The 26,290-nt window shown below is 39.3% G+C and overlaps 3 protein-coding genes across 3 annotated transcripts; all 3 read right to left on the reverse strand.

The window, feature by feature from the left end:
- Positions 1-1,564: 1,564 nt before the first annotated feature.
- Positions 1,565-2,903, reverse strand: gcgb (glucagon b; the record flags this gene model as incomplete). Its single annotated transcript, XM_079231053.1, has 3 exons — positions 1,565-1,685; positions 1,888-2,043; positions 2,809-2,903. 3 exons carry the CDS (start codon positions 2,901-2,903, stop codon positions 1,565-1,567), a joined length of 372 nt encoding a protein of 123 aa, XP_079087179.1.
- An 833-nt stretch (positions 2,904-3,736) lies between these two features.
- fap (fibroblast activation protein, alpha) lies at positions 3,737-12,600 on the reverse strand (the record flags this gene model as incomplete). The annotated part of the gene is made up of 26 exons (XM_079230604.1): positions 3,737-4,165; positions 4,363-4,436; positions 4,599-4,671; positions 4,782-4,840; positions 5,689-5,788; positions 5,888-5,942; positions 6,183-6,377; positions 6,474-6,543; positions 7,078-7,176; positions 7,583-7,633; positions 7,795-7,919; positions 8,017-8,070; positions 8,164-8,234; positions 8,329-8,427; positions 8,502-8,540; positions 8,625-8,754; positions 8,871-8,968; positions 9,636-9,790; positions 9,878-9,998; positions 10,182-10,254; positions 10,376-10,428; positions 10,581-10,655; positions 10,765-10,859; positions 10,955-11,044; positions 11,982-12,063; positions 12,478-12,600. The coding sequence occupies 26 exons, from the start codon at positions 12,598-12,600 to the stop codon at positions 4,064-4,066; spliced, it is 2,361 nt and encodes a 786-aa protein (XP_079086730.1). The 3' UTR covers positions 3,737-4,063.
- A 133-nt stretch (positions 12,601-12,733) lies between these two features.
- Positions 12,734-22,895, reverse strand: ifih1 (interferon induced with helicase C domain 1; the record flags this gene model as incomplete). Its single annotated transcript, XM_079231443.1, has 16 exons — positions 12,734-13,531; positions 13,926-14,007; positions 14,144-14,334; positions 14,421-14,582; positions 14,730-14,879; positions 14,975-15,231; positions 15,744-15,959; positions 16,051-16,174; positions 16,271-16,372; positions 16,835-17,052; positions 18,095-18,305; positions 18,844-19,061; positions 20,928-20,993; positions 21,738-21,854; positions 22,013-22,184; positions 22,464-22,895. The coding sequence occupies 16 exons, from the start codon at positions 22,893-22,895 to the stop codon at positions 13,328-13,330; spliced, it is 2,922 nt and encodes a 973-aa protein (XP_079087569.1). The 3' UTR covers positions 12,734-13,327.
- Between the last annotated feature and the right edge of the window lie 3,395 nt (positions 22,896-26,290).

A 26,290-nucleotide genomic window follows, 5' to 3' on the forward strand; every position in this document is an offset into this window, starting at 1 on the left:
GACATACAAAACATTAAGATCTGGCTTTTGTCTGTAGTGGGAAAGTAACAATTGGCATTAAATCCCTTGACAAAGTGAGAGATACAATTCTGGAAATGATGATCCATTATACAATATAATAATACATAAACTCATTGTGACTGTAACATTGCTTACAGCTGAGCAACGGGAATTCACGATACAGCATGACACATTAAATCATCTGTAGTTATTTAATAGTTATGCATAAGTTAAGCATGTTTTTCTCTTATTATGAATCGCTTCAGAAATGTTGACCCTGCTTGAAAAGCAACCACAAAACCTTTCATTTTAGACTCATATATATTTGTTATAGGCTCAAATCACATATCAGACTGTCAAATAATCAAATAGGTAGCAGCATATGCTTGGTCACACACTGCATTAACGTAATTCCTGCAGGGGGATACCCTGATAGAAACATTAATGTCCAACCCTCAGAGCTTTGGCCTACAAATAGACTGAAGTGGGCAGAGGTTCCTGCAATCAACAGCTGGTTTTGATGTTCAGAGACAGCTCAGAGAGGTGGCACATCCCAAAGCATGTCAAGCTGCTGGCTCATGTGAATTCCTGTTTCGTCTCAGCGCCAGGAGGAACTCAAGAGCGTCGACCCATTCATCGTTCCCAATGAGTCTGAGCTGATTGACGTCATTTTGTGTTCTTTCATTCAGCATTTAGCCCTCCTTGGTGTGCTGTCGGAGCTTCACTGGGCGATCCTCCTCCAGTGAACAGCTGACAGGTGACATGCATCATCCTGTTACCTGCTGGAAATCCCACAGCACATTTCTCCCAGGGGAGTGACATGTTTATTGATTTTTGTTCTGCCTCCACAAACAGAAAGATTAGGAGAGCATGGTTTGTGCCTGCAGTCAAAATTGAACACTGATGTTAACTGGATAATGACAATAGTTTATTTATTCTCATTTACCAGTCGACTATGTATACAATGTTTTCTTTGAAACAACTATTGATTATGAAGTTTTATAATTTTTGGTGGACATTAACAGGTGGATCCTGTGCCGAAAACATAATCTTCATGTATTCTCTGAGATTATGTGTGTAGATGGACATGTACACACTCAGCTAAAGAACCTTAACAAGAAGAGTGATCCTTGTCAGACCAATATTTCAAAAGGGAGCAAAAGAAATGTTAGAGGGAACTCATTGATTGTACACATTTCTTTATTGAAAACTAAATATGACTTTTATCTGAATAATAAGAAAAGGTATTGAGACTATCTACAGATGTAATTATCCAAGTTGCAATTCAGATCAATAATGTGATTTTAACATATTCTTTCACATTTTATGTGAGAAGGAAGATGCAAACTGCCAAAATCGTGAAAAAATTAATTATGGTGTCAATGCTTGATAAAATAAAATAGTCATATTGGCATTTATGATTGAGACATACTGTTCCTTTTGGCATTTTGACAACCTTTCCTTCAACCACTTAAGGCCGACAGAGCATCTTATTAGGGGAATTTAATAGCACAACCAGGAAAAAAACTTGAGTACAGTTTGTGAAACATATAATAGCGCAGAGTTACTCTCTTCTGCCTCGGCCAGTCTTCAACCAGGACACAAACTCCTTGACGGCTTGGTCCTGCAGGTACGAGCTCACATCACTGGTGTAGGTGCCGTCTGCATGGCGTCTAAACAGGCTCCTGCAGAGACAGACAATATAGATGATACAAAAACTGTCTATACAATTATGTTGTCTGATCCAATACCACAGGCATACAGCACTCTAGTGTATTAATGCAATTAAAAGCAATACTTGTGGTTTCCTTGACTTAAGCTATATTGTGTATGTTGTATGAATCGCCACCAAGTTAAAGTGATCCAGTAAGAAAAAGGAACACTCACCCATTCCTTTTTGAGTTCTTTAGCCACTGGACAAAGTCTTGTGCTCTTCTTGTTTCCAGATATTTACTGTAGTCGTTGGAAAATGTTCCCTCCGAATGTCTCTTCATGTTTGGGAGCTCAATGGGTTCAGCCAGCATGGAATTTTCCGCCAATAGACTAGAAATGATGGAGATAATAAAGCTTTAGTTGACACAATCTCCACTCAAACACTCCCCTTCCTGTCATTTAGAATCAGTAATAATATCTCTATATTTGGATCGTGTTGATGCGCTGATCCTTGCTTGTGAAATTGAATGTTAAAAAGATTTTATTTAGGCTATGCAATACTTTTGTAAATTGAGTTTTGCATCAGCAACCACTACAGGGGACACCACAATATACTAAATAAATACATATGAAATAATAAAATGCCAATATATGCAAACAGCGCCACAAGGAAGGCATTCAAATAAAACATATAAACATTATCTCACATAACTACCCTAAAAGTTCTCCGGCAGTATTTTAAAATTAAGAATAACAAATTACACATTACACATTATTTGATATATTTGGACCGGAGATCCTTTTCCTCTAATGTCAATCGCTGAAACTTTAAAAGCAACAAGTGGACCTACTACCTGTCTTCCAGCATAAAAGTTCTTCGCCTGCCTTCATTTAAAAATGTTAACCAAAAAACAAACAAAAAAAGAAAGATTATGTAAAAAGAAAATGCATTTAGGCTTTAAAAAGTAGCAGTTGTGTTTCTGCTTTGTTAAAACCCTTTGTTGCTCTTAAAAGATTTGCTGCATATTTTTGCAGCTCAGGATGGTGTCACCAAACACTCATGCCCAGACTTTTGTAATCCTCTCATAAAAGATCTTTGCTAGGAGAGCTTTTTTTTAGGCCGATGTGTGAGACCAAGGAGAGAGCTGATCTTACTTGGGGTTTCGGTCTGTGTCCTGGTCAGGCATCTGCCAGCTGCTTTGGATCACGATGAGGAGCAGGACTCCCGCCACAGAGTGAGCACTTTTCATCGTTTGAGCTTCTGAAAGATGAGCAGAGAAAGACACTGTGAGAATATTTCAATGCAGGATGAGAGAAATACAATATAATGTAGATATGTATATATATATATATACATATTCTCACCTGTGCTCCTTGCTGTCAAGCGTCTGAGAAGGATTGTAAAGTGCGTTGATTGGTGCCCTTCTTTCCTCTGAAGCTGTTTCATGGTCCTCTTCTTGATCTGCCTGTCTTATATAGTGGAGCTGAGAAGCATTCTCCCAGGTGACTCCCCCGTCACTGAAACCTCAGCATCCTCTGTTACTCTCAACCCATTAGTCAGCTTCCATCTCAGTCCACTGAATGTATTTGACTTTGTTTAAAGCAAGCTGCCACTTTAGGTGTTGCAATCAAACATGACCTCCACCCTGTCAAACAAAGACTGACAAATACTGGCACCCATACATGTTCAAATGACTGCCTCTCAAGTGTCATGAAGCAAAAGCTGAATACTTAGTTGTATCATGTACAGACAACAAAGCTATATATATATATATATATATATATATATATATATATATATATATATATATATATGTATATATATATATATATATATATATACATATATATATATATATATATATATATATATATATATATATATATATATCATGTTGCATACCCCTCTGAAAGTAATTTATTTTGTATTATACACGTCATTATTTTCTCCACATTACTTGCATGTGTGTATGCTTTGAAATGTAGGATCATGTATTGATAGAGACAAAATATGCATCAATTATTAATTATATAATTGTTTATCCAAAAGACTTAGAATATACACAAAATCAATCAGTTTTATTTGAAAACCATGTTTATTCTTTAAAACATGACTGCTACACATATTATAACACTCACACAATAAATCAGTGCCATGCAATTTATCTATGTATGGTATCATATTCACATAAAAGAATGTTTTCAAACACAAATGCATGCATGGCTTTGAGTATTTTTTATGTCAGATATGTTGAAGAATCCCTAATGCTCATTTGTCTGAGCATCAAACATCCATTTCACATAAAAAACTAAAATAAATGTGGACTACAACAAAAACTATGTTCATCCTGACAAACAAGATTAAAAAAATACACACAATAGAAAAGAAATGCTGTCACATTCTTCACATCTATTTGGGATCAATGAGGCATTTCTGCAGGAAGCGGCTCATGAGGGTGTATGTGTGATAGAAGGCTGATCCTCTGAGAGCATGGTTCTTGTCTGTGTACCACTGAAATGAATGGCAAGTTCAGATCAGTACATAGCCTCTACAATTCTGAATTCCAATATCACATTATACACATTGTAAACCATATATTGAAGACTATGCATTATACCACATGGCAGCTTTTTTCCCCATTTGAAACTTTCATTAAATCGACACCATTAAGGCCAATATTAGTCCCACTTCCCTGATTCAATATTTACCATCGTCTCAAAGTCCACTTGCTTGTCCACCAGAGCTTTGGAGATCTGTGCTGCCTGCTGGAAATGGACATTGTCTACAGGAAAGACAGTGTGTTCACTATGTGAATGAACATCAAAGCTCAAGGTAAACAGGGTCCATTAGTGAAAGGCTTTACTGCGTTACCTGGTAAACTGTTGAGAAATAGGGCTACCACATGCTCAAAGACTGAACATAAGAGTATTTTGATGAAACCTACCATCTGCTGTGCCGTGAACCAATAGATAGTCGACTGTTTTAAAGTTCATTGCTCTGGATGTCACTGTGGAATTCTGTTAGATAACAGAGATATGTCACCATTAAAAATGTACTGTATGTCTCAAGTCAGTATTGTGCAGTTTGAAAAGAGTATTGTGATAGAGTTGACTTGTCTAAAGTGTACCTTGTAAGAGTCAGCATTCTCTGAGGGATTGCCCATGTAGCGTTCGGTGTACACTGCATCTGCAAAGAAAATATCACAATTATACAGCACATAGTATACAAATTACATTTATTAAACAGAAGGAAAGATGTTTTGAGAGAGTTGACAAGATTCATATGGAGATTTTAATCCTTATAGATGGGAGGGAATTCAGTTGATTTTACACATCAATTAAATTAAATTTATTTTGTATAGCTCCAAGTCACAAATCACAAATTTGCCTCTGAGGGCTTTTTAATCTGCACACATACAACATCATCTGTTCCGGGATGCTGAGATCGGTACAGGAAAAACTCCCCCCCAAAAAAACCTTTAACGGAGAAGAAACCTTCGGAAGAGCAACAGAGGAAGATCCTTCTCCCAGGATGGACAGAAGTGCAAAATATGTCATGTGTACAGAATTATCAAAGTTGACAGGTATTGAGGAGTACTGCTGAATATGTGGACATATTTTGCATGGAATCTTATAAACTGCCTCAAGTGATGTCACTTGAGTCAGTTGGGGCTGACGACTATAAGTTTGAAGGGGGTCTTGGGGACTTAGAGGGAAGTACCGGACCTCTGAAGCCTGCTTCTCATCTCAGCTTGAGGTACGTGGCTCGAGGCTACATTAGCCAGCAATTGGAAAACGCACCTGAATCTCCAACCAAATTGTCTGGGGTTGGGTTGCATTGTGGGTAACACAGACGGCAGGTTTTGTCAAAGGAGAAGAATGCATGGAATAGAAAAATGTTACATTGACTTTGATCACAAGTGCCAACCGTGTGAAGAACTCTCAATTACACTGTAGAAAGTATGTCATATGAGAAAAATAGTTATCTTAGAATAGATTGTAGAAATATATAATATAGTTTGTATAAACACCGACCATAATATTCCCACTTGGCCACCGGGGCGACTGCTATTCCACATTTGAAGAGTCCAGTTCCAGCACCCAATGCCATTGAGGTGACGTAGCCACCATATGACTGGAAGTCAGAACAGATTGGATTTAGTGAATGCAAAAACACTGAATAAGAAGATAAGTATATGAGAAATACAGAGAGCAACAAGACAATGCAACTTACCCATCCCCATATTGCTATTCGATCTTTGTCTATAAAACCCATGTCGATGAATTTCCTACAACACATGCATCATTTATTAGCAACCAAAACAATGGACTCTTATTTGAGTACCGGACCATCTACTTACTTATCAATCTTTGTGAATAATATATCATAATAATAATAATGATAATATATACTGTATATAATAATATGCTAAAACTTTGCTTGTCAGAGAGGTAAAGCCAACAAATGGGATCCCTTCACGGAGCATGCAATATAACATGAGGTGATTGATTGTAAAGACACACGTTACCTCACTGCTGATATCTGGTCCTCCACTTCGAACGTCCCAAGGCGTCTGTAGATTGCATGCATTATTTCATCACCTTGGTAACCGCTTCCCCTTCCATCAAAGGTGGCAATGATGATCTCGTTTGAACTGGAGAGGTACGTGTCCCAGTTCAGCTTAAAACGATAGTCCACTTCTTGACTGCAGGGGCCTCCATACCTGCACAGGTCAGCACCAGCAGATGTCATCAAAAGTTTACGAAAGCTCACAGAATTATTTTGAGATGGATCATGTTGGGGAGTATTGTTTACTTACACATCAATCAGAAGAGGATACTTTTTAGACTTCTTAAAATTGGGTGGTAACATCATTTGATACCAAAGATCTGGCAAAAAAAAAAAAAAAAAGTTACGACATGCTGTACTACTCCAAAATCAGAGGGAGATTAACACAAAACTCATAAAACCCATAAAAGAAAGAAAACTAAACAAGATTGTGTCATTTATACTCCTTAATTGATAATGTATTAAATAAACTGAAACATTGGACTGAAATTAATAATAAAGCAGATACTATTTGCACTTTTTTGACTATTGTTGTTTTTAATGTCTTTTTTTGTCTTTTTTATATTTATCTTGTTTATTGTATATTGTGTATATGTACGAAGAGCTAAGTGAAACCGGAGTCAAATTCCATGTATGTGTAAACACACATGGCCAATAAAGCTTATTCTGATACATAATACTATATTTGGGTTACGAGTGAAAAGGGAGAAAGGGAACCTGTTTTAATTATCATCATCATCAATCATTTTCAAACTCTTTCTGTGTTATTAAATCAATGCATTGGGTCCAAACGTGTTAAACCTGGAACCTGACATCGTCAAACATACTGGAAGGGATCTTTAAACGTGTCTCACCATATCCTGCAACCTTTAATGTGCCATGCTGCATTGTTGGCATTTGGAATTCTGACAGAATGTTTTGCAGTTCCGTGTTCTCTTCAAGAATGGAGAGCTCTGACAAAAAAAAGAAGAAGAAAAAAAAAGAGATTTGAATAAATAACTATTCTCATGCTGGAAATTACGAATTTGCACAAAAAATCGTATCCAAGTGAATATCAAAACTATTTCTGCTTTTAAACCACTAACTGTTAACCTTCAAGATCTGCCACCTCTCTTGATGCAACCTTCCCAGAATCAGTGTGGAAAGTACAGAGCTGATATCACCATAACACATAATAGACTTTACTTGTGTATAACTAATACAATATGTAAGAATGTTTCAGTTATTTAGTTATGCTAGAACAACAAAATAATAATATATACATTATTAATCTCTGCACATTTGTGCAGCAAATAAAATGAGATGATATTAATAACTAAATAATTCAACAATGGGCTTATGGTTAGGACAGATACGGACCTGCACCTGAGCCCCTGTTGTCCATGAGTGTGTAGATGGGCAACCCAGGTCCTGGTAAAAACAAAAATAGAAAATGCACAATTAGTTTATCAAACATCAAGTCTTCTGTACCACTTTGGAAGTCTTAGCACATCTTACTGTCCACAGATGCTTCTTGCCTCAACACCATGAATGAGTTATTGCTTAAGAGAAGATGTCGATGGGTAACTGACCGTAGCAGTCCATCCGGTAGTAAGAGGCGTCAAAGCTGAAGTAAGCTGAGTTGTACTGACACCTGTCCTTACGCAGGTCACAGGTGAGACACTGAGGAGCAGAAGGGCTGCTTCCAATAATAACCCTGATAAACAAACAACTCACATCAGTTATGACGACCAAGTCATGACAGTCTTCCTGGGGTCCAAGAATACATCACAGAGACTAAAAGATGTCCTTACTTGTAAAGATTTCTCTTCACCGGGATTCCTTGGTACTCATTACTCACAAAATAACTGTAGAGAAGCATTTCAGATGAGTCAGATTTACTTGTATTCACTTTCTTATATACTTTAAGTTTTGTGTAGTTTTACGTGCACATCACTCACATGGCATCTTTTGTTAACTTGGATATATAGATGACTTCCCACTTCCCAGAAGTGATAGGCGTCATGTTGCCCTTCAAGAGGAGTGAATACAACAATCAACACCAAAGACGGGATAAAAGCTACTGTGCAGTTTATCTTGCATAAATATAATTGAACTATACTTACATCTTTCACAAAATGAATATGTTTGTAGCCCTGAGTGTCACTCATGATTTTGTAAAAACTGAGTTTATCATCAGCAAAGAAAAGAGGTAATGGGACGTACTGAAAAAAAGGTGATATTTTAAAGTCATACACCGGATCAAACAGTTTATTCACAATCAATCTTAGAAACTTACATGGCCGACCCATCCCGTCTTGCTTGTTTGCTCAAATTTCTATAGAGAGCAGAGACATTTATTGGAGTTAATTAGTGTTTCCTCAAACGACCATGAATTCAACACATTGTTCACGACAGCTACCTGTTTTTCTTGCCAGCCTGTTTCATCAAAGTCATAGATCTGTACAACCACGTAATTCTGTTTTCTCGTGACCCACTGCACAGCGACACGTTCGTCTGTAACCCAGGTCACTGAGCACAACATGTGATCGCTGAGCAAAGGCAATAGAAAGTGACAAGGTAAGGCAGACCATGAGGATATTGTGTTTGCCTCTGTTTTCAATGAAGTTTGATTGAATTGATGCTATGAAGTGAAGAATATACAGACCCAGAAGCAACAGAAGCGGGGGCGACCACCTGTGTGCGGCGGGATGGATTCGTGGTATCAACCACAAACAGTTTTACCTTGGTAAGGGGAGATCCAGCCTGCACATGAAAATACATGAAAATGTGAGGAAGTTAAATCATGGACAATGTGCCTATATAATGTGGCCAATAAATGAAAATATAGTGCCTTGCAAAAATATCCACCAACCATGGCTTTTTTCCTATTTTGCGGCCTTGAGAAAGTTCAAACTCCAGCAACACTGTAGTGTACAGAACAACGTTGGTGTTTGACCCAAAGTATTTTGACTTATGGCCTTCATCAAGGTCATCTCTTCTTTGTCTCAATTTTAATGCATTACAACCTTGAAATTAAATGGAAATATGGCACCACAACCAACCTGCCAAGAGAGGCCCAATACTCACGGACCAGGAAGGCATTTATTCAGAGAGGCAACAAATAGAGCAAAGATAACCCTGAAGGAGATGGAAGATGCCACAAGAGAGATTGCAGTATCTGTCGTAGGACCACTGTAAGCTTTTTGCTCTACAGAAAAAAGTAATTTATCTGGGAAATAAACTACATGTGTGGAGGTAAAAGGTATGGGGAATGTTTATTTATTTACACAAATTTTGACTATTTTCTGTAGATCTATTCCATAAAATCCAAATAAAATGTATTTTGATTCCAGGTTACAATGCAACAAAGAAAGAAACACGCCAAAGGGGGTGAATACTTTTAAAAGGCACTGTAAATATTGAATCCCACCTTTGGGTATGGAACAGACACGGTCTCTGGATACTGCTCAGCTCCATACCAAGAGAACTCAATTTTGTGAACATTTGTATCATTGAACTCTGCATAAGCCAAGAATTTTCCAGTTGATGACCACCATATCGCCCCGTTTGACGCAAATACTTCCTCTGAAATTGTTGAAAGAAAAGAAATTGGTAATCATCTTCCATAAAGAGACACAGATGCACACCTGAGGAAGAGTGGATGTTACGTACCCTCATACACCCAGTCAGGGACACCGTTGAGGATTTCATTTTTTTTCCCATTGTGGGTTACTTGTACTGTTTCAGAAGTTACATCAGATTTGAAGAAAACATTGAAGTCTGAGACGTAAGCCTGCAAATCAAAATGTAGTTAGAGTTCTTGATTACAAATATGGTACAAATCCATACTCAGATTCATAATTTTACTTCATCCAGTACACTTTTGGAGTCCCATGTTGCCTCACATACCATGGCCACATATTTCAAAGTCAGTGATGTTGAAGCAGCTGGACAAGGGTGCCTGGAGTATACTTACATATCTGTTTCCCGTTGGGGCGAAGGCAAAGTACTGCACAACAGTTGGAAGATCCACAGGCATAACAAATGTTCTGGAAAGACATATAATTATAATTTAGGGTGATACCAAATACATCCCTCCCTTTTAGTCTGTGTGTCCATTCATACAATGAGAAATTCTGGACTGTATCACAATAAAACGCTGCAACTTACGAATTCTCCCTGTCATAGATGGAGTAAGATGCTGTGTATGAATGTCTCCATTTCTGTTGGAGTTCAAACACAAAACTTAGTTTCAGCCGTTGTGTATCTTTTTTTTAAAATGATAAACAAATATAAGGTGACATTTGCAGTGACCCTCTTGTGAAGTTAACATATTGTCAAAACACACAGGAGATATTCACTGGGAGTTTCTCACCTTTGTGAAATTGCTTTCAAACGCGATGTATCTGTAATCACCTGACAACATGTAATCTGTGGCATCCACTTGAGCCTACATGAGAACGATTATGAAAATATTAGTATCATATAGGTTATTATTCTGGATTATCACTGTGTTTTGTGTTACAAAGCGTTCATATTAGAAAATACAAATATATTACAAAGGTTGAATTGTTCAAATAGAGTGACTCCTCATTTGTTTCAGCATTGTGGATGAAGATATTCCCATCTCTTGTTTTATGCAGATATTCCTTGTCTGCAGATATACAAGACATTAAAAACCACTTGTGAGAGATTTGTACACAACATGATTCATCAATTGTCTTGCCCATAAAAGCAATATATATTTACCTGATATCCAATACAAATTGTAGGAACGCCACCTAATGGTGTCATTGAAGTAATCATCGAGGGTGAATTTTCTTTTGGGACCATCAGACTCTGAAATGATGTACATGCTGCATTAAGGCCGATTACCTAAAGCAATACCAGGAATCCAGTGGTAGAAGAATAATTAATATCTCAAGTAACAGTTGCAATACTGCAATGATAACATTACACACAACATTGCTCAACTAAAATTGGCCTACATAATTATTATTAGCATCACATCTCATGTAAAATAACTCATCATACACAACAGCCCTTTTCAGAATGATATACATTATATTATTAAAATTAGTGATGTATTAATGTTTACATCACTTCAGTGTTGCAGCTGTAGAAGACAATAGTACTCTGCACTTTACATACTGCTAGGTGGCTTTATCTAAGATCAGTTCATTTATATGTTATCTGAATAACCTAAATCACAGAAAGTTATCAAATAAACGCAGGAGTAAAAAGTACAACGTTTTCCTTCAAAATTGGTGGAGTAGAAGTAGAGAGTAGCATACAATTAAAATACTCAAATAAAAAATGGCAAAATTGTACCTAAAAAAGTTAAATGTTGCAGGCAAATAAAAAATAAAAAACGTAACCATCTACACGTCACGAGGTGGCGCTATAACTTCCTGCAGCGTTCTATTACTCTGTTGATCCATATAAGAGCCACTTATAAATCATATAATCGCTGTCTGTTCGTTCACACGTTTGTTACTGAAACAAGACAAACGTATAAATAAGAAATAAACACATTTAGGTAGCAAAACTAAGTAAAAATATAAAAATAAAGTCACCAAAACAAGAAATGAACGAATCATAAAGATTCATGTAATAAGTGTTTTTACTACGATCTCTATAAATACGTAGAATACATACTTGATGTGTTTTTCTCTTTAGTGTTACATAGTTTTGGGCTATTTTCACACTGAGCTCCAACAGGCAGAACAAGCTCACAGAGAGAAAGAAAAGCAGACAGGCCCGAGCTTCAACTTACTGCTGTAATAAACTGCTGAGATCGTTATTAACGTGATGACGACAGCCGCCCCTATCGCAGCCCACATCACCTTGCTGCAGCCCTGTGAAAGGTGACACAAAAGTTGCAAAAGCATCCTCCTCTTGGAATCACACAACACAAGCTGACGCTGCAGCTTCTCGTTTTGGAGTCCATTTATCCCAACAGATAGCTGCGCACACTGTCCACTGTAAGTCATTCACATTTACCAAAGATCAAGTTATGTTTATGTTCTCTCTCTGTTTTTGAGCTGATAAATACATTACTGACCATGACGCTGAAGAAGTCTCCGTGAAGCTCTCAGCCTTTAATAATCCTTGAAGGTCGACGATGAGAAGTTTAAAGTGACTTCTTGGACACGCGTTCTGGTTAACATGCTCTCACAGCAAAACAAACGTAACAATGGTTTACAACTCAATAGGGCAACATGAGGAAAACTGAGCTCCGTCCTACTTTTAGTTGAAGCAAGGCTTCTCACACTTCCCGCTGCATTCCTGAGGAGTCCGACACCAGCAGACAGAGATGCCTCCCTGAAGTCTGCCGGCACAACTTTCCAAGAGCGCACAACTTGCTGGTATTTAGGAAGTGGCTTTTTCACCATGGCGCAATAAGTAATTCCCTCAACACGTTGTTGGCTAGAAATAGAGATAGTTTCCAGTTGTGGAAACAATAAAACATAATGATGGTGTTGGATAAGTGATTAGTGGGGAACAGTTTTTATTATAATGTGAATTAGTTAAAAGCAATAAAAAAAAAAATGCAATAAAAAAAATAAAAGGACATGCCAGATGTTGAACATAGTTTTATGACTCAAGGACCCATACATACAACTCGCATGATCGTTCATGCCCCGGACAGTCCGATCACTCGGGTGTCTTTCTGTAGGTGGAAACAACTCTAAAAAATAGTTCTAAAAATAGCAGCTGTGATTGGCCCAACAGTTGGATTTCATGGAACATCACCAGCAACACTTGTTTGTCTGCATGTGTGTTGACAGGTGGGCCCTGAGGGGCTATCACAGGCTTAGTGGCTCCAAACTCAGGAGACCACAAGGCTTTGAGATAAAAATCATGTGTTCCAGTTAATTCTGTATCAATGATGGACACAACATGCACACATATGCTATAGTATCCCATACATCAACAATTCTAATTCATGTTTTGCAGCAAATGCTTAAATCCACAACCATCAGTGACTTCAGTTATCATGACATTGTAGCCCTCAAAGGAAGCCTTGCTTTTGCCAGTGAGATAGGTAAAGTAATTCATGCTGTGCAAGCCAAAGATAAGAATACACCAGAAAAATTAATGAGTCGACGTAGGTGTGATTCATTCAGTGTCTTCATCTTCGTCATCAAAGCCGTCTGCCACCCGGCTCGCGTGTTCAGTGTAGTCAAAGACGGGAAACTTGATGGGGAGCTCACTCCACTTGGTGCATTTGTTGATCTTCTTTCCGTCGAAAGTTACCACAAAGTTTTTCACATGGAGGCTGGGGCAATCGATCCCTCGGTAGAGCATCATGGAGCCCCATCTCTGCAATGGAAATCAGGGATGATAGGGTGCTATATGTACATTGAGTGAGCAAAGGATTGTCAAACGACTAAACTAATGAATGCAATTCGTGAGCTCAGCTAAAATACAATTTGGGAGGAAAATGGCAACCAGAGAATAAGTTCTAGTCAGCCCTTGCCTGAAATACAAATATATGGAATCATCTGGCTGCAATTATATCTAATTTGATCCACTGACTCATTTTCATTCCGACTTATTTGTGGATGACTGGCCTCATATCCAACAATTCTCTCAATCTGTTTTAAAAGACAGCTGAACACCACTACTCCATTCATGACATGAAAGTAGTATTCATCCTCTCATCTAACCTTCAGCAAGAAAGCAAATAAGATTTTAAAAAACAAAACACATTTACCTGCCCGCAGTCCTTGCATGCTATGTAGTATTTGGTTTCACAATCTTGAAGAGAAGGGTTTTCTCTCTGAATGAAAAGTTGACTGTAAAAGAAACGTAAAAAAAAAGTTTGCTCAGCATGCAGGATATAATTCATAATGAGAGCTTAACTACAACTGTGGCAGACAGCTTATACATCACGGAATAATGTAAATGTGGACTCTGAATTGTAATTGGTACCTGAACTCCGGTGTAACATTGACTCTGTGCATGTCTTCGATGATCTGGATGTCATCGCCGGTGCAGGCTTCTTTGCTGCAGCTTCGGCAGCTAAACTTCACGTCACCCTTCTTCTGCTGCATGTTTTTCCGCTTCTTCTTCGTCATTCTCACCTTCTCCTCCATTATAGCCTGAATCTGAAACTCGGAGATCTGATGAAAAGAATAAAAAAACATCACACAAAATGGTCTCATTGGAATGTAGCTTTCAGTTTAAAAAGCGTTTGAAGAGAACGTACCCGTTTGTCGTAGTCCGCTTGATCTAAGGCTCTGATTTTGATAATGGCTTTGTCCATCATGGTGATGCGGTACTCGTTGACCCACTCCTTCTCGACCACCCCAGAGTTCTTCACCTCGACCAGAGTGTAACTGCTGTCCTCAGCTCTCCCTCTGCCTAGAGCCTGCAAAAAGGTGATGGCACTCAATGGTTAACAAACACGTTCATATTTTCCATTAACACATATGTATAATGGTGCCTTCATTACTGGACACAGAGGTGATAATCGTGAACTCACACCACAGGTCATTTGACAACTGACATCACTGACCTGAATCATGGCAATCTCATTGGTCACAAGGCCGTAGCGGATAACAAAATTGCACGCTGCTATGTCCAAACCCTCCTCTGCAACCGTGGTAGCAATCAGCACGTTGACTTCACCCTTGCGGAATTTGTTCAGTACGTCCCTTGACTCTGCCTGATGAATGACACATTTGAGGTAATTATGATTTGGATTTGAAGTTCGCAGGTTGCTCGAGGAAATGTGCTGCAGTCTGTGTCACATGCACTCACAGTGGTCATTGGCTTAACAACACTCTGGTCTCCTCCACCAATCACATATGAGGCTTTCACTCCAACATCTGCAAACTTGGGGTTTTCCTGAATCCACTGACTTAGAGCAATGGCACTGCGACGCGTTTTGGTGAAAATGATCCCTCTGGCCTCCTCCCTGCTGCTGAACTCGTGCAGAATTTTGGTTCTTAGTTTCGTCAGGCTATCATTTTCATACTCTGGCTTCACTGCGAGGTTCTGCAGCTTTTCCTTGTTCTCTGCAAGACATCAGATTTCAAAGCATTGTGGTAACTTCTTAGTATGCTAGAAGTTAAAGGAACAGTTTATTCAAAAGCCAAAGTGGAAAAACTACTAAGTGTTGATGTACAGGTCTCGTTATCACCGTCGGGTTACCAGGCAATTGCGGAAACTTACACATAAAACCACGACCTGCAGGTTTTACACTTTGGTTTTTGTACAGATTAAACAAACAAGATATAACGAGTTAATTAGTGAAATTTACAGATTCTGGTTAGTGGATTCTGTTGCCTTTGGACAGAACCAGGCTAGCTGTTTCCTTATGTTTCCAGTCTTTATGCTAAGCTAAGCTAACCAAGCCTTATATTTACCGATATAAGAGTGGTGTCAATATTCTAGCTCTGGATCTAACTCCAGCCAAGAAAGCGGATACACTTATTTCCCCAAATGTCTAAATATTGAGTGAAAATGCAACAGGAAATGAACAGTATTGATATCATGTTACGAGGGCTTTTCCCCAACACCACAATACCTTTAAACAGATCACAGAGGAATCTTTCAGTATCTGTGAATTTAATGACATGCTCCCCGTCTGGTGTTGCTTTTTTCTTTATCTCCTCCTCGTGGTATTTGTTCAGGAAACTGAAAGCATCCTGCATGCGAATGGTGTTGCTGAGATCCAGGCCCTCGTTGTACTGTCGAAGGTGCTCACAGCAAACCCGCACTTTCAGATCTTCCTCTGTTGCAGCTAGAACAAATTGACACAAGTTTTAGGTCCAAGAAGCCAGGCAGCTTGTCATAAAAATGATCTGAAGAGAAGCATAACAAATTGTGCTCACCTATTCGCTCTTTTTGAACAACCCACTGTTCATAATTCTGAGAGCCAAGGTCAGAGGTGGGGCTCAGGTCGGCATGTGTGTGAATGGATTTCATGATGCACTTGATTACATCCCCAAAGGGATCCTGAAAAGGACACAAACATGTAACACCCTTTCGGTCCTTAGAGAGAACCTGTATTACAAAGCTACTATGAGGTCATCTCCCGTTAAACAAATGTACCTCTTTTCTGTCTTCAACAAGTGTAATGGTTTTCCTTGCTTCCCTTTGGTACTCCCCGAGGTCCCCCGTCATGATTCTGGAAGCATCCAAGTTTGCACAAATCTATGAAAGAGATACATATTGAATTTTTTGTTGGAAAAAAATCTAAATAAGACATCTCCATCTCAGCGATGCACACTATTTCCACAAAATGACACAGTTACGCCGAAGCCAACAGGCTGTTTTCAATTTTTGACTTTTGTGGCATTAGAAAACTGTATGGCTGTGTGGAACATTTGAAACAGCTTGGCTGGATGAACGGGATCCTCGATGACTAAGGCAGAGAAACGGCAGGGTTTAGATGAGCAAAAATATGAGAGACTAAAAGAAAGACAATTATTTTGTCAATTTTGAATGTGAATATACTAGGTGTAGGTACACAATTAAAACAACAGCTTGATTAACATGTGAATCATCTCTTCTATGATTCTTATGGGCATGGCCTCTGGTGTTATTTTAGTTTACATATGTGCTCTGTGCTTTTGTCTACATAGGTGTGGACAGGAAGCTGAGAATAGTACTCACGCGCAGTATGTGGTCCTCAGCTTTCTCCATTTTCGTGGCACCCCCAACACCCGGTGAGGCAGTGAGGCCCAGGATCTGAGGGAGGGGCATGGGCTCCTTCTGCTCTTTTTTCAGCCTTTTGTTCTTGTGCTTTTGCGTCAGATAGCGCATCATTATGTGGTTGTAGACACCTCCTTTCTGAGTGTGGTGGCACTCATCTATTACGATCAGTGTCAGATCTACATGAAGAGAAGACGTGACAGACAAACATATTGTCATGTATTGTACAGTAAGTCACACAAAGAAGTCTCGTTGTAAAAAGCAACATGGAGGATTACAAAAAGAGATTCCTTAGAGATTATTTGGTAGGAATGATGTTTGGCAAGATTACTGCTTGCTTTGTCAAAACAATAACATTTCTGCATGTCTCACTGTAACATTACCGTCCAGGGACTACAATTTTCTCAAGCAAAGCATAGCCATTTATTTGTGTTTCTTAAATAAATAGAGGTGATTTTAACTCACAGATTATAACATCTGTCTTTGAGATGGATCCTCCCTCACATACCAGCACTTTTCCAAGAACCTGACTCGTCAGTTTCAGCCACACAATAACACATGCTGGAAAACCTCGAAAATAGCTTCAACTCATTACATATTTTTGTATTCTACAAAAGTCTGAGTGAGGTGAATCATAAGCATTCACACAAAAAAGTTTAACCAGTGATACAAATGTGTCCCCGGAGGAAGAAGAGAACGCAGGAGTGGCAGCTTGATGTACTGTGGGTGATAGAAGGTCTCATGTGAATTTGATCAGCCGCACACTGATGGCTTGAACAGACGTGTGGCCTGGAAGGCAGGATATAGGAAAAAAAGAAAAAGGACACGCTCTCAGGCGTTTCAACAAACAGCATATGTTCCACCGAGGTGGCTATTCCACCTTGGACTGGTGAGTGCCAACAATAGTGAACAGCAGAGCTGGAAGACTTTGACAAGATCCTGTCAGGTATCATCAGGGGAGATGTTAAGAGTCCTCTGGGTGGCTTTCTATTCCAAAACCTGTCAGTGTCTGTGGTTTAAGCCTGAACAGATTTCAACTAAAGGTTTTAGGATGCCTTTAAAAAAAAAATTAAGCTGTTTTGACCTTATTTCAATTTAGAATGCTGGGATGTTTTTGAGTGATGATCAGGTTCACTAAAACCAAAGAGAATTACTGAGCCAAGGAAAACTTTTTTACGTTCTTGTGTCAAGCTTTTGTAAAATCACATTGTAAAAACATACCGCTCAACTTCACCCCTTCATCCTCTCCTTTGTTAGACCTCTCCAAGTAATTCTCAAGGATCTGGGCTGTGCAGATGATGACATCATTTTTCTTCACGATCTCTGTGAATGAGATTTTGAGCTGGCAGTCTCCACTGACTCTCTCCACTTTATACGCGTGCTTCAAAAATCGCCCGAACTCTGCAGAGAAATGCTGCTCAACAAGAGGAACCTGCAGGACACCAGAGCACATTCAATGTTAAGATGCCAATGGTAATGACGATATATCTGCATTGTTTCTATTACTACAAAGCTCTTTGTTGTTTGTTTATGCAACATCATTAGTTGTGCCATGATTTAAAAATAAGTAGTTGTTTAGGGTGAGCTACTCTCTCTTCTACACAGAAGTGACTTGGCAAGTTATTATTCTGTTCTTTCCCGTGTTGAAGGGTGAACCACTATGATCAGTTTAAGTCACATACAATCACTATTTCTCAAGCTGTTTTAAAATGCAACTAAATAGTTGTATAACTTGAATCCAAAATGGAGTAAGTAGAGGCCTTTTCCAGTGCAGAGCAGATCACATGCAATAAAATGGAACCAAAGTGCAGGGGAAACCGAAACCGTGCGTATGGCATGTCATTTGTGGTCAGCTGACCCACATGTCCAAATTGACTGAAAGATAGAATGTTTTCTTTGGATTTGCAAAGCAGATAAGTAGGTCAGCGTAGTGGTGCAAAGCCAAGCTGTTTCAAGTCAGGTTGTTGTACCTTGTTCACCAGGACGACCGCTTTCCCTGAACGCCCCTCTGCTCTCCTGAGGTCCAGATGTTTCTTGGTAATGTAAACTGCAACTCTGGTTTTACCACTTCCTGTCGGGAGGCAAATGATGATGTTTTCCCCCTCCAAGGCAGGTTTAGCGACGTCCTTCTGATAATCTCGAAGAACAATATCATCTTTTTCTGGGTCTCCAGCTGCTGCTCCTAAACCTGCCTCAGACAGACAAAACGTATTGTCTATGTCAGCAACCCACAATTACAGGAATCACAAGCAGGAAACTACTATGTTTGTAATTGTTTGGGGTTTTAGTCCTGGGGTGGAATGTTTTCTAAAAGCTGCTATCAAAAATGCAAAAAAAGATTTCATGGAATATGTTTTTCCTAAAAAAACATAAACACTTTATGCACATTCTTCACTCTTTGTGTTAAGTAAGCCTCCTGACTTTAAACAACAATTAACACAGAATGAACTACACTGAACACCATGAACCCACATGCCTAACATACAGTAGTCAATATGTGAACACTTTGCTCGATAAATAATTTCAGTCAGATCATGTTTGCTTAGTTTTAACCATAAAGATTTAGAAATATGTGCCAAAAGCAGGCCAGATGTCATTGTTCAAGTACAAATAAATCAATGTAATCTGGCCTTTTACTCATTACGAATCTAAAAAGGGAAGTCCAATTTAAAGGGGTATATGATTACAATTTAACTGCCTCAAATTTTGCAAAAATAATCAAACTCCAGATGATGTACAGTATTTCCTTGCCCAAGCTAACATCTGCTTGTATTTATCAATCATTTAGATTTCCTCAAGTGGCTTGCAGTGTATCATTTCATCACATTTTATTTGAGAAATGTGCTTGAGTTTTGGCAGCATTGTGTCTTATTTTCCTGTTTGCAAGGACAGAAGACTTTTTATGATTCACTTCAGTCAGACTTGAAGTCGCTGGTGGGCTCTGACTCATTTGCTCTGTCTCGGTTGGGGATACAACATGCGCTATGTGCATACACCCCCCTCTCTGCTACCTTCAACTTGAGGTACTACGTTTCCCCCCGGTTATGAGTTCAATCTCCTGGAAAGCTTTTTTTTCCCTCCGTGCAAACAGCTTTTAATTTTCCCTCTCAGACTGGGTAAGCCAGAGGTTAAAGTGCTGTTTCAAGGAACTACACAAAAGTAAATACATGTCTGTGCCGATGGCAAGGTAGAGCTTAAAAGACAATAACAAGTAAACAGTGGCCTCTGTGGCCCCCTGTATTTTTACTTATTAGAGTAGAAAAGTCAACAATTAGCTATATGCTTAATATTGTTTAAAACAACCTGAAAACCCACAGGCTTATTTTTCTGTTTGAGAACCACAAATACCTCTCTGCACATGGAACAATCTTACATGTGATCCTTTGTTTAATCCATGCACCCTGGCCAACCCGTCAGCTTAATGTCATGACTCATGTACATGAGACAACCTGTATTGTAACCTCTTCTTAAGAAAATAAAAGACACTTCCTCCATTTCTTCATTCCTGTAAGTATTTTCACTGCCTCATTAGTTTGCACAGCTCTACTTTTGTGCCACTTCTGTGAGTTGATTATCCCGAAAGCACTAATTCATTATGCAAACACAATGTCGAAGAGGCACTTTATACGAGCATAGTGCAATGAGAGATGATGCAGTAGCTTTTAAGATAATAAAACAAAGTCTAATGGAAGGCCCCACTCCAAAGTGCCTTGAATTCAACTTTTCCTTTACATATTTTACAATAGCAGCATGTGGTTTTCATTTAAAGCGCTGGCTATGCTTTGTCCTATTGACCTCTATGTGGTCCATCATAGTACACACATGGAACTTATTGTTTGGTGTCAAGCGGCCAGAAATTTTCCACTTGTAGCACATTCCAAAGACACTCATTTTGCTTTTATGGGGCATCTACACATCCAGCGTTTCTCGCTTTGATTTGAGTTGTTTTTTTTGCGTGTGTGGGACCAGATCCAGCTTTTTACTAGCATACTTGAATCTTAAAACATAAACAGCATCAACTACTGTAGGGTGAGTGATGGTGGATCAGTCCCACCTGGTTGTGAGGGCTTCACGCTATCCGGCAGTTGACTGGATTCATTGGGAGCTCCTTCGTACAGATCTGAAAAGATAGTTACATTTCTAGTTTATTACAATTGTACATACAAAAGCATGAATTGCATCTGACTTGTCTCTCTCAGCCCTTAAAACTATAAAAAGAAAAAAAGACTACGCTTATACTGAGATATCAACAAAGATATACAAATCACAGTCAAGAAAGGCAGGAGATACATCTTAGACTTGTTCTCTGTGTTGGGAATAGCAGCTGCTAAAGAGTCAGTTCACCAAAATGACCAAAGGGAAGCTTTCTCCTCTCACTCCCTGGTGGTATCTAACCATGCAGATACAGTAATGGCAGATGGGGATTTTGGCTGCCTCACAATAAGACAAAAGAGGTTTATATAACTATGTGTGTGGTCCTTGAGGCATTGACACATTACATTTGAATGTTGTTTACAAGAAGCAATGTCCCAGTTACTCATGGTAATTCACAGACTTGGCTATGGACAGTTTCAGAGATGGCATATGCTTGTGCGTGTTTGATTATCTACTAAATAAACTATTTTCATGAACATGTCCATATAAAACTTTGCAAATGAAAATGATCTACAGATGAATGGGTAAATGAGAAAATGTGTGTTTTGTGATTTGGGTAAACTGAACCATAAACTGCCTACTGGACAGTATGAATGTCGTTTAGTTGAATATGAAGGCTACTGAAGCAGGACTGCTGCCAGCTATTATCACTGACATCTAAAGATAATACATTTTTCACTGATGGTTGAAAAAAGATGTTCTGCAAGACCTGCTTCACCCAGAGGATCCTCCCTAAAGTTGATCAAAAACTCTCTGCTATCATGGCATCCGGCTGCTGCTGGAGCTTCAATTTCATCTTTCACTGAAGGCGGTTTCTCCTCGGAGCCTAATGAGAAATAATCAAATCACACGTTGGCAGTTGATTTAATTAATAAGTAAGTAAGTAGGCATGAAAGGGCATCTAATGAATAATCTCTGCCCAACACAGATACTTCACTAGTGACATTCCCTGTGCTGGGTGTGTGCTCCTGTCATGTGAGTCACCTTTCTTGTCAGAGTCAGGTGACCCTCCAGTCAGCTCGTACAGGTGCTGGTGTTCAGTATCACGCAGAATCTCGCGAAACTCAGAAAACCATCCTTGTCGACCTCTCACGATATAACTCAGAAGCTCACGGGCTCCACTCCCGTTTCCTCGGGTAGTTGTTGCGGCGTCAATCTACAGCATGAGCATAATAATGGGCTGCTTTTACGCTGTCAGTATGAGGTGCGAAACAGATGAGTAGTCTGCGCGTGTCTGCCTCCTTGTGGTCAAACACTGCCAAGACATGTACTAGTACATGGGATTTAAAAAGTGGGACTAGAAAAAAAACTACACACAAATTGTTTTCAGACTACATGGGATGACACTTTTCTGCTATGCATTTACTGTGGATGCATGTTGTGAGACGTACAATATCAGTTCCAGATTAAAATATGATCGGTGTACTGTACTTACAATCTCCTTATCCCCAGGGTTGAGTAGGCCTCGGGAGAAACACTGGAGGCACACCTCTTTAGTCTTCATGTCCACAAGACTTGGATAGAGCAATTGAATGAGCTTGACGCAGTAATCATTCTCGGCCTCCACTTCAGGATCTGGGGGTTTGACTATGTATTCCGCTGCAGATTCACAACCTCCGTGTGTCAACGCGTCGACAAACGCCGTGAACCAGCCAGGGGCATGTGGCTTCTTTATAACTGCGGAAATAAGGAGCTCCGCGCCCGCACAGTCACCGTCGGTCCTCGCCTTCTGTCTGATCTGGTCCTTTTGGACGGTTTCGATAAAATGTATATGATCCAGAACCCGCTCCACCACAATAAGTTCTCGCAACCTCGGCCTACAGTATTCGATGAGACGCTCATACTTCACATCGTTATCAGAAGCCATGGCGATTTCAATCAGCCGAATCGATAACGCAGAAAAACAAGAGCCTCTTTAGAAGGTGGCTCCAGTTTTATTACTGGCAGTGAAAACGATGCTTCAGCTGTATCGAGGAAATTAAACAGTTTCACTTTCGTTTCTCCCAAACTCTCAAGCGTTTACACTGTAGCGATCTCAAAATGGTCACAGACATGTTGCCTATCGCATGACAAGAAAATTCAAAATTAGATTTAGACAAATACAAATCATTTCAAATAATTTTCGGTATTCACAAACGCGTGTTCCAATCTAACGCCAAGCAATTTGAACACATGCAAAACCGTTTCGCAAATGCACTCATCCCAACCTGAATAAATACATATTTTACGAACATATTGTTTAATTTCAACTTCACATATCTGCTTTCTGTGTATGTAAACATACATATTTGTATGTATTTATAGATCATGTAACATGTGCCTAAGAATCAGGTTACATTAACTGTCTCTAGTGGTGAGTTTTGAGACTATGTTACAGCGTCTAGCCCGACGCTTATCCACAAATGCAGGCTGCGTTTAAGTGCTAGTGGGAAACTAGGACATCTGGGCTTTTGGTACGTCAACGACTTTGTAATCAAATTCACTCCACACTAAACTGTCCACCAGGTGTCAGCATTGTAACATAATATGTTCCAATGATTGGTCTTTGCATAGGACCTTCAACATTTGTTGATATGCATCTTTGCATTGATATATTAGCATAACATGTTGTTAGGAACTTTATTTAAAAGGTGAGCAGAAGTACATTTAGTTAAAGCCCAACACACCACTTGTCCATTCACACAGGTGTTTTTAGTTGTGGCTGATTAACATCGTTTGATTGTCTTTTCCCTCACTATCATTTTGCACCTGCAAAGGTGGGACACCTTTACCATTGTATCATTGCTGACTCTCTATCGGTTTCCTGACCTCATGTAATTCCCAACATAGCGCTGTCAAGCTTCTGCAACTTTAGAGGAGAAGTAATACTCTAGTAATTTGTATTTCCATTCATAGTACACCTTTATGGGCTTAAACAGAATAATATGACACAACTAGAAGTGTTTTTTTTATCATTTATTTCTCCCACAGCTTCAAAACAAACATATCTACTACTGTTTTTCTAATGAGTTTCTTATATAATTTACTCAGTTAAAAAAGAATATATATATATATTTTTACATCTTGCAATGTGATGTGTTTATCTTCTAACAATTGTCTAACAATATTTTAAATTGAATGTACATTGTCAACAAAAACAGTACAGGGAAACGATATGCTTCAATGATGTTATGGTTAGTTATACATAAAGATGCTGACTTAGCATTTGGATTGGTTGTATAGGCACAAAACCCTCTCTGGGGCCTGTTTATGCGCAAGTACTAACTTTCCATGTGTTCCCCTCTCATCAAACACATCCTTTAAGTGCATCCTAAAAAGAGACAAATATGCTGACATCATTTTATATTGTAATATGCTACTTTGGGCTCATAAGTAGTGCAAAACAGTAAATATATAAATAGAAAACACATGCACTGCCATACAGAAATACCTACATCATACCTGTTTGTCAGAGTCCTAGCTCTGAGATAACAGCAGAATACTGTGCATGTTATAAAAACTACCCAGACAAGCATGTATGGTGTGTTCTGTTGGCTTAATGTCGTGCAGTAGGTGCACGTCAGTGTTGTACAGTAATAATGCACATTGTTTTAAAGAAGAAAACTTTAGTATACTTGATACTGTGCTATATAATGCAGTGCAATTTTTCATAACCCCTGAGTCACACTTTAGAGAAGACGGGCATACAACTAAGGACAAGACAACTTTTCTCACACCTTTATAATAATGCTGTATTACACTAATAATTGCAGAAAACAGTATAATCTGTTCATATGCAGGCCCTCTCAGGGGTAGAGTTTGTATCACACACAAGCTTTATACTCAAACAGGCTCTAACAGGACTTGCCAGGTTCATTATTGACTGTTGAGGGTGTACATGTGGCCAGTATCCCAGCAGAAGAGATTCACCATGTGTGCTCTGACCTATGGCCTTGTCAGCGCCTCAAGTCAGGTGCCAGACAAAGATTTCAACTGGAGGAAGAATGGCTATGTCACCATTTTCCTGTTGTGACAAAGTCCCCTTCTCATGCTTTACGTAATCATGCAGTACATGTATGATGGCAACGAGGACACAAAGTAGCGCAGGGCCCAAGCTTTGGCTCACAAGTCTCAGGTTGGACTTGAAAACAGCTTGGACTACCTGGTGACAGAGGTGGGCTGCCTTTAGCTTACAACTACAACTACAAATTTGAGTTGAAGTCTCTATCGCTACTTACTTTTTCACACTAACTGGAGTACATGAAGCTAGGTGATCAATTGCATTTATCTGTCTCCAGGCCCACTTTGCAGTGGGTAGTATAATAGTAGTAATATAGTATAGTATATTATCTTATCTTAACTGCTCTCTGTTGACACTCAGCTTCCTGGGAGATAATCTTCCCCTCCTCTGACGACAGAAATGGAGCTACTAAGAAGCACGTGATGTGATGCACGGATGCCTGGAGTGCTGGACATTGGGACCCGTCTAATGTGAGGTAAGTCAGTCAGCTCCTCTTGCTTATGAATATAAAACACACGCACTGCCATGTTGACATACCTCCATCATACTTGTTTGTCAGAGTCCTAGCTCTGCGATAACAGCAGCATACTGTTAGCAAGTATTGATAAAGGGAGGGACACATCTCTCTCGTCCTGGGGTCCACGAATTAAGTGCAAACCCGATTTGATACAGTACGTGTGGTGTTCGCTTTGGCTGACCCTGGCCCCCTCAGTCTAGCCCAGTGTGACTTGTGTGTTGGGGCATAGCATGTTGCGTCACGAGGAGTGGTACAGAGCCCATTAGAGCCCATTAGAGAACAAAGCTGGTTGAAACAGAAAGTTGATTAGGTGCTGCAGTGCTAGTTCTATCACAGCCAGGTGGAGCTCTTTAACCAGCATTCCTGCTGTTTAAGTTGAACTTAGTTTGGAAGCTCTCGCCTTAGTAAATGGGGAAGTGTTGTCCTTCTATAGGGCCACTCTATAGGGTGTGGCTTAATAGGTTCATTCCGATTAGTTGCGCATGTACGTGTGCATTTTGAATGTGAATCTGATGCCTAAAGAGTCCATCCGAGGGCTTCTGTGTTAATATAACTACTGTTACAATATGTAACCATTGTTATTAAACTGATAACTGCAGAACACAGTTGAACACACTGTTAACTGCATCAACAGTATTTTATCCACATGCATAATGAATAACAGAAACACCTTACAACTATTACCAAGCCATTGCAAAAGAACAATACAGATGTCTGTGCCAACATGCTGATAAAAAGCTGCTAC

Source organism: Taurulus bubalis, assembly GCF_910589615.1.
Source record: "Taurulus bubalis genome assembly, chromosome: 15".
Taxonomy (NCBI): domain Eukaryota; kingdom Metazoa; phylum Chordata; class Actinopteri; order Perciformes; family Cottidae; genus Taurulus; species Taurulus bubalis.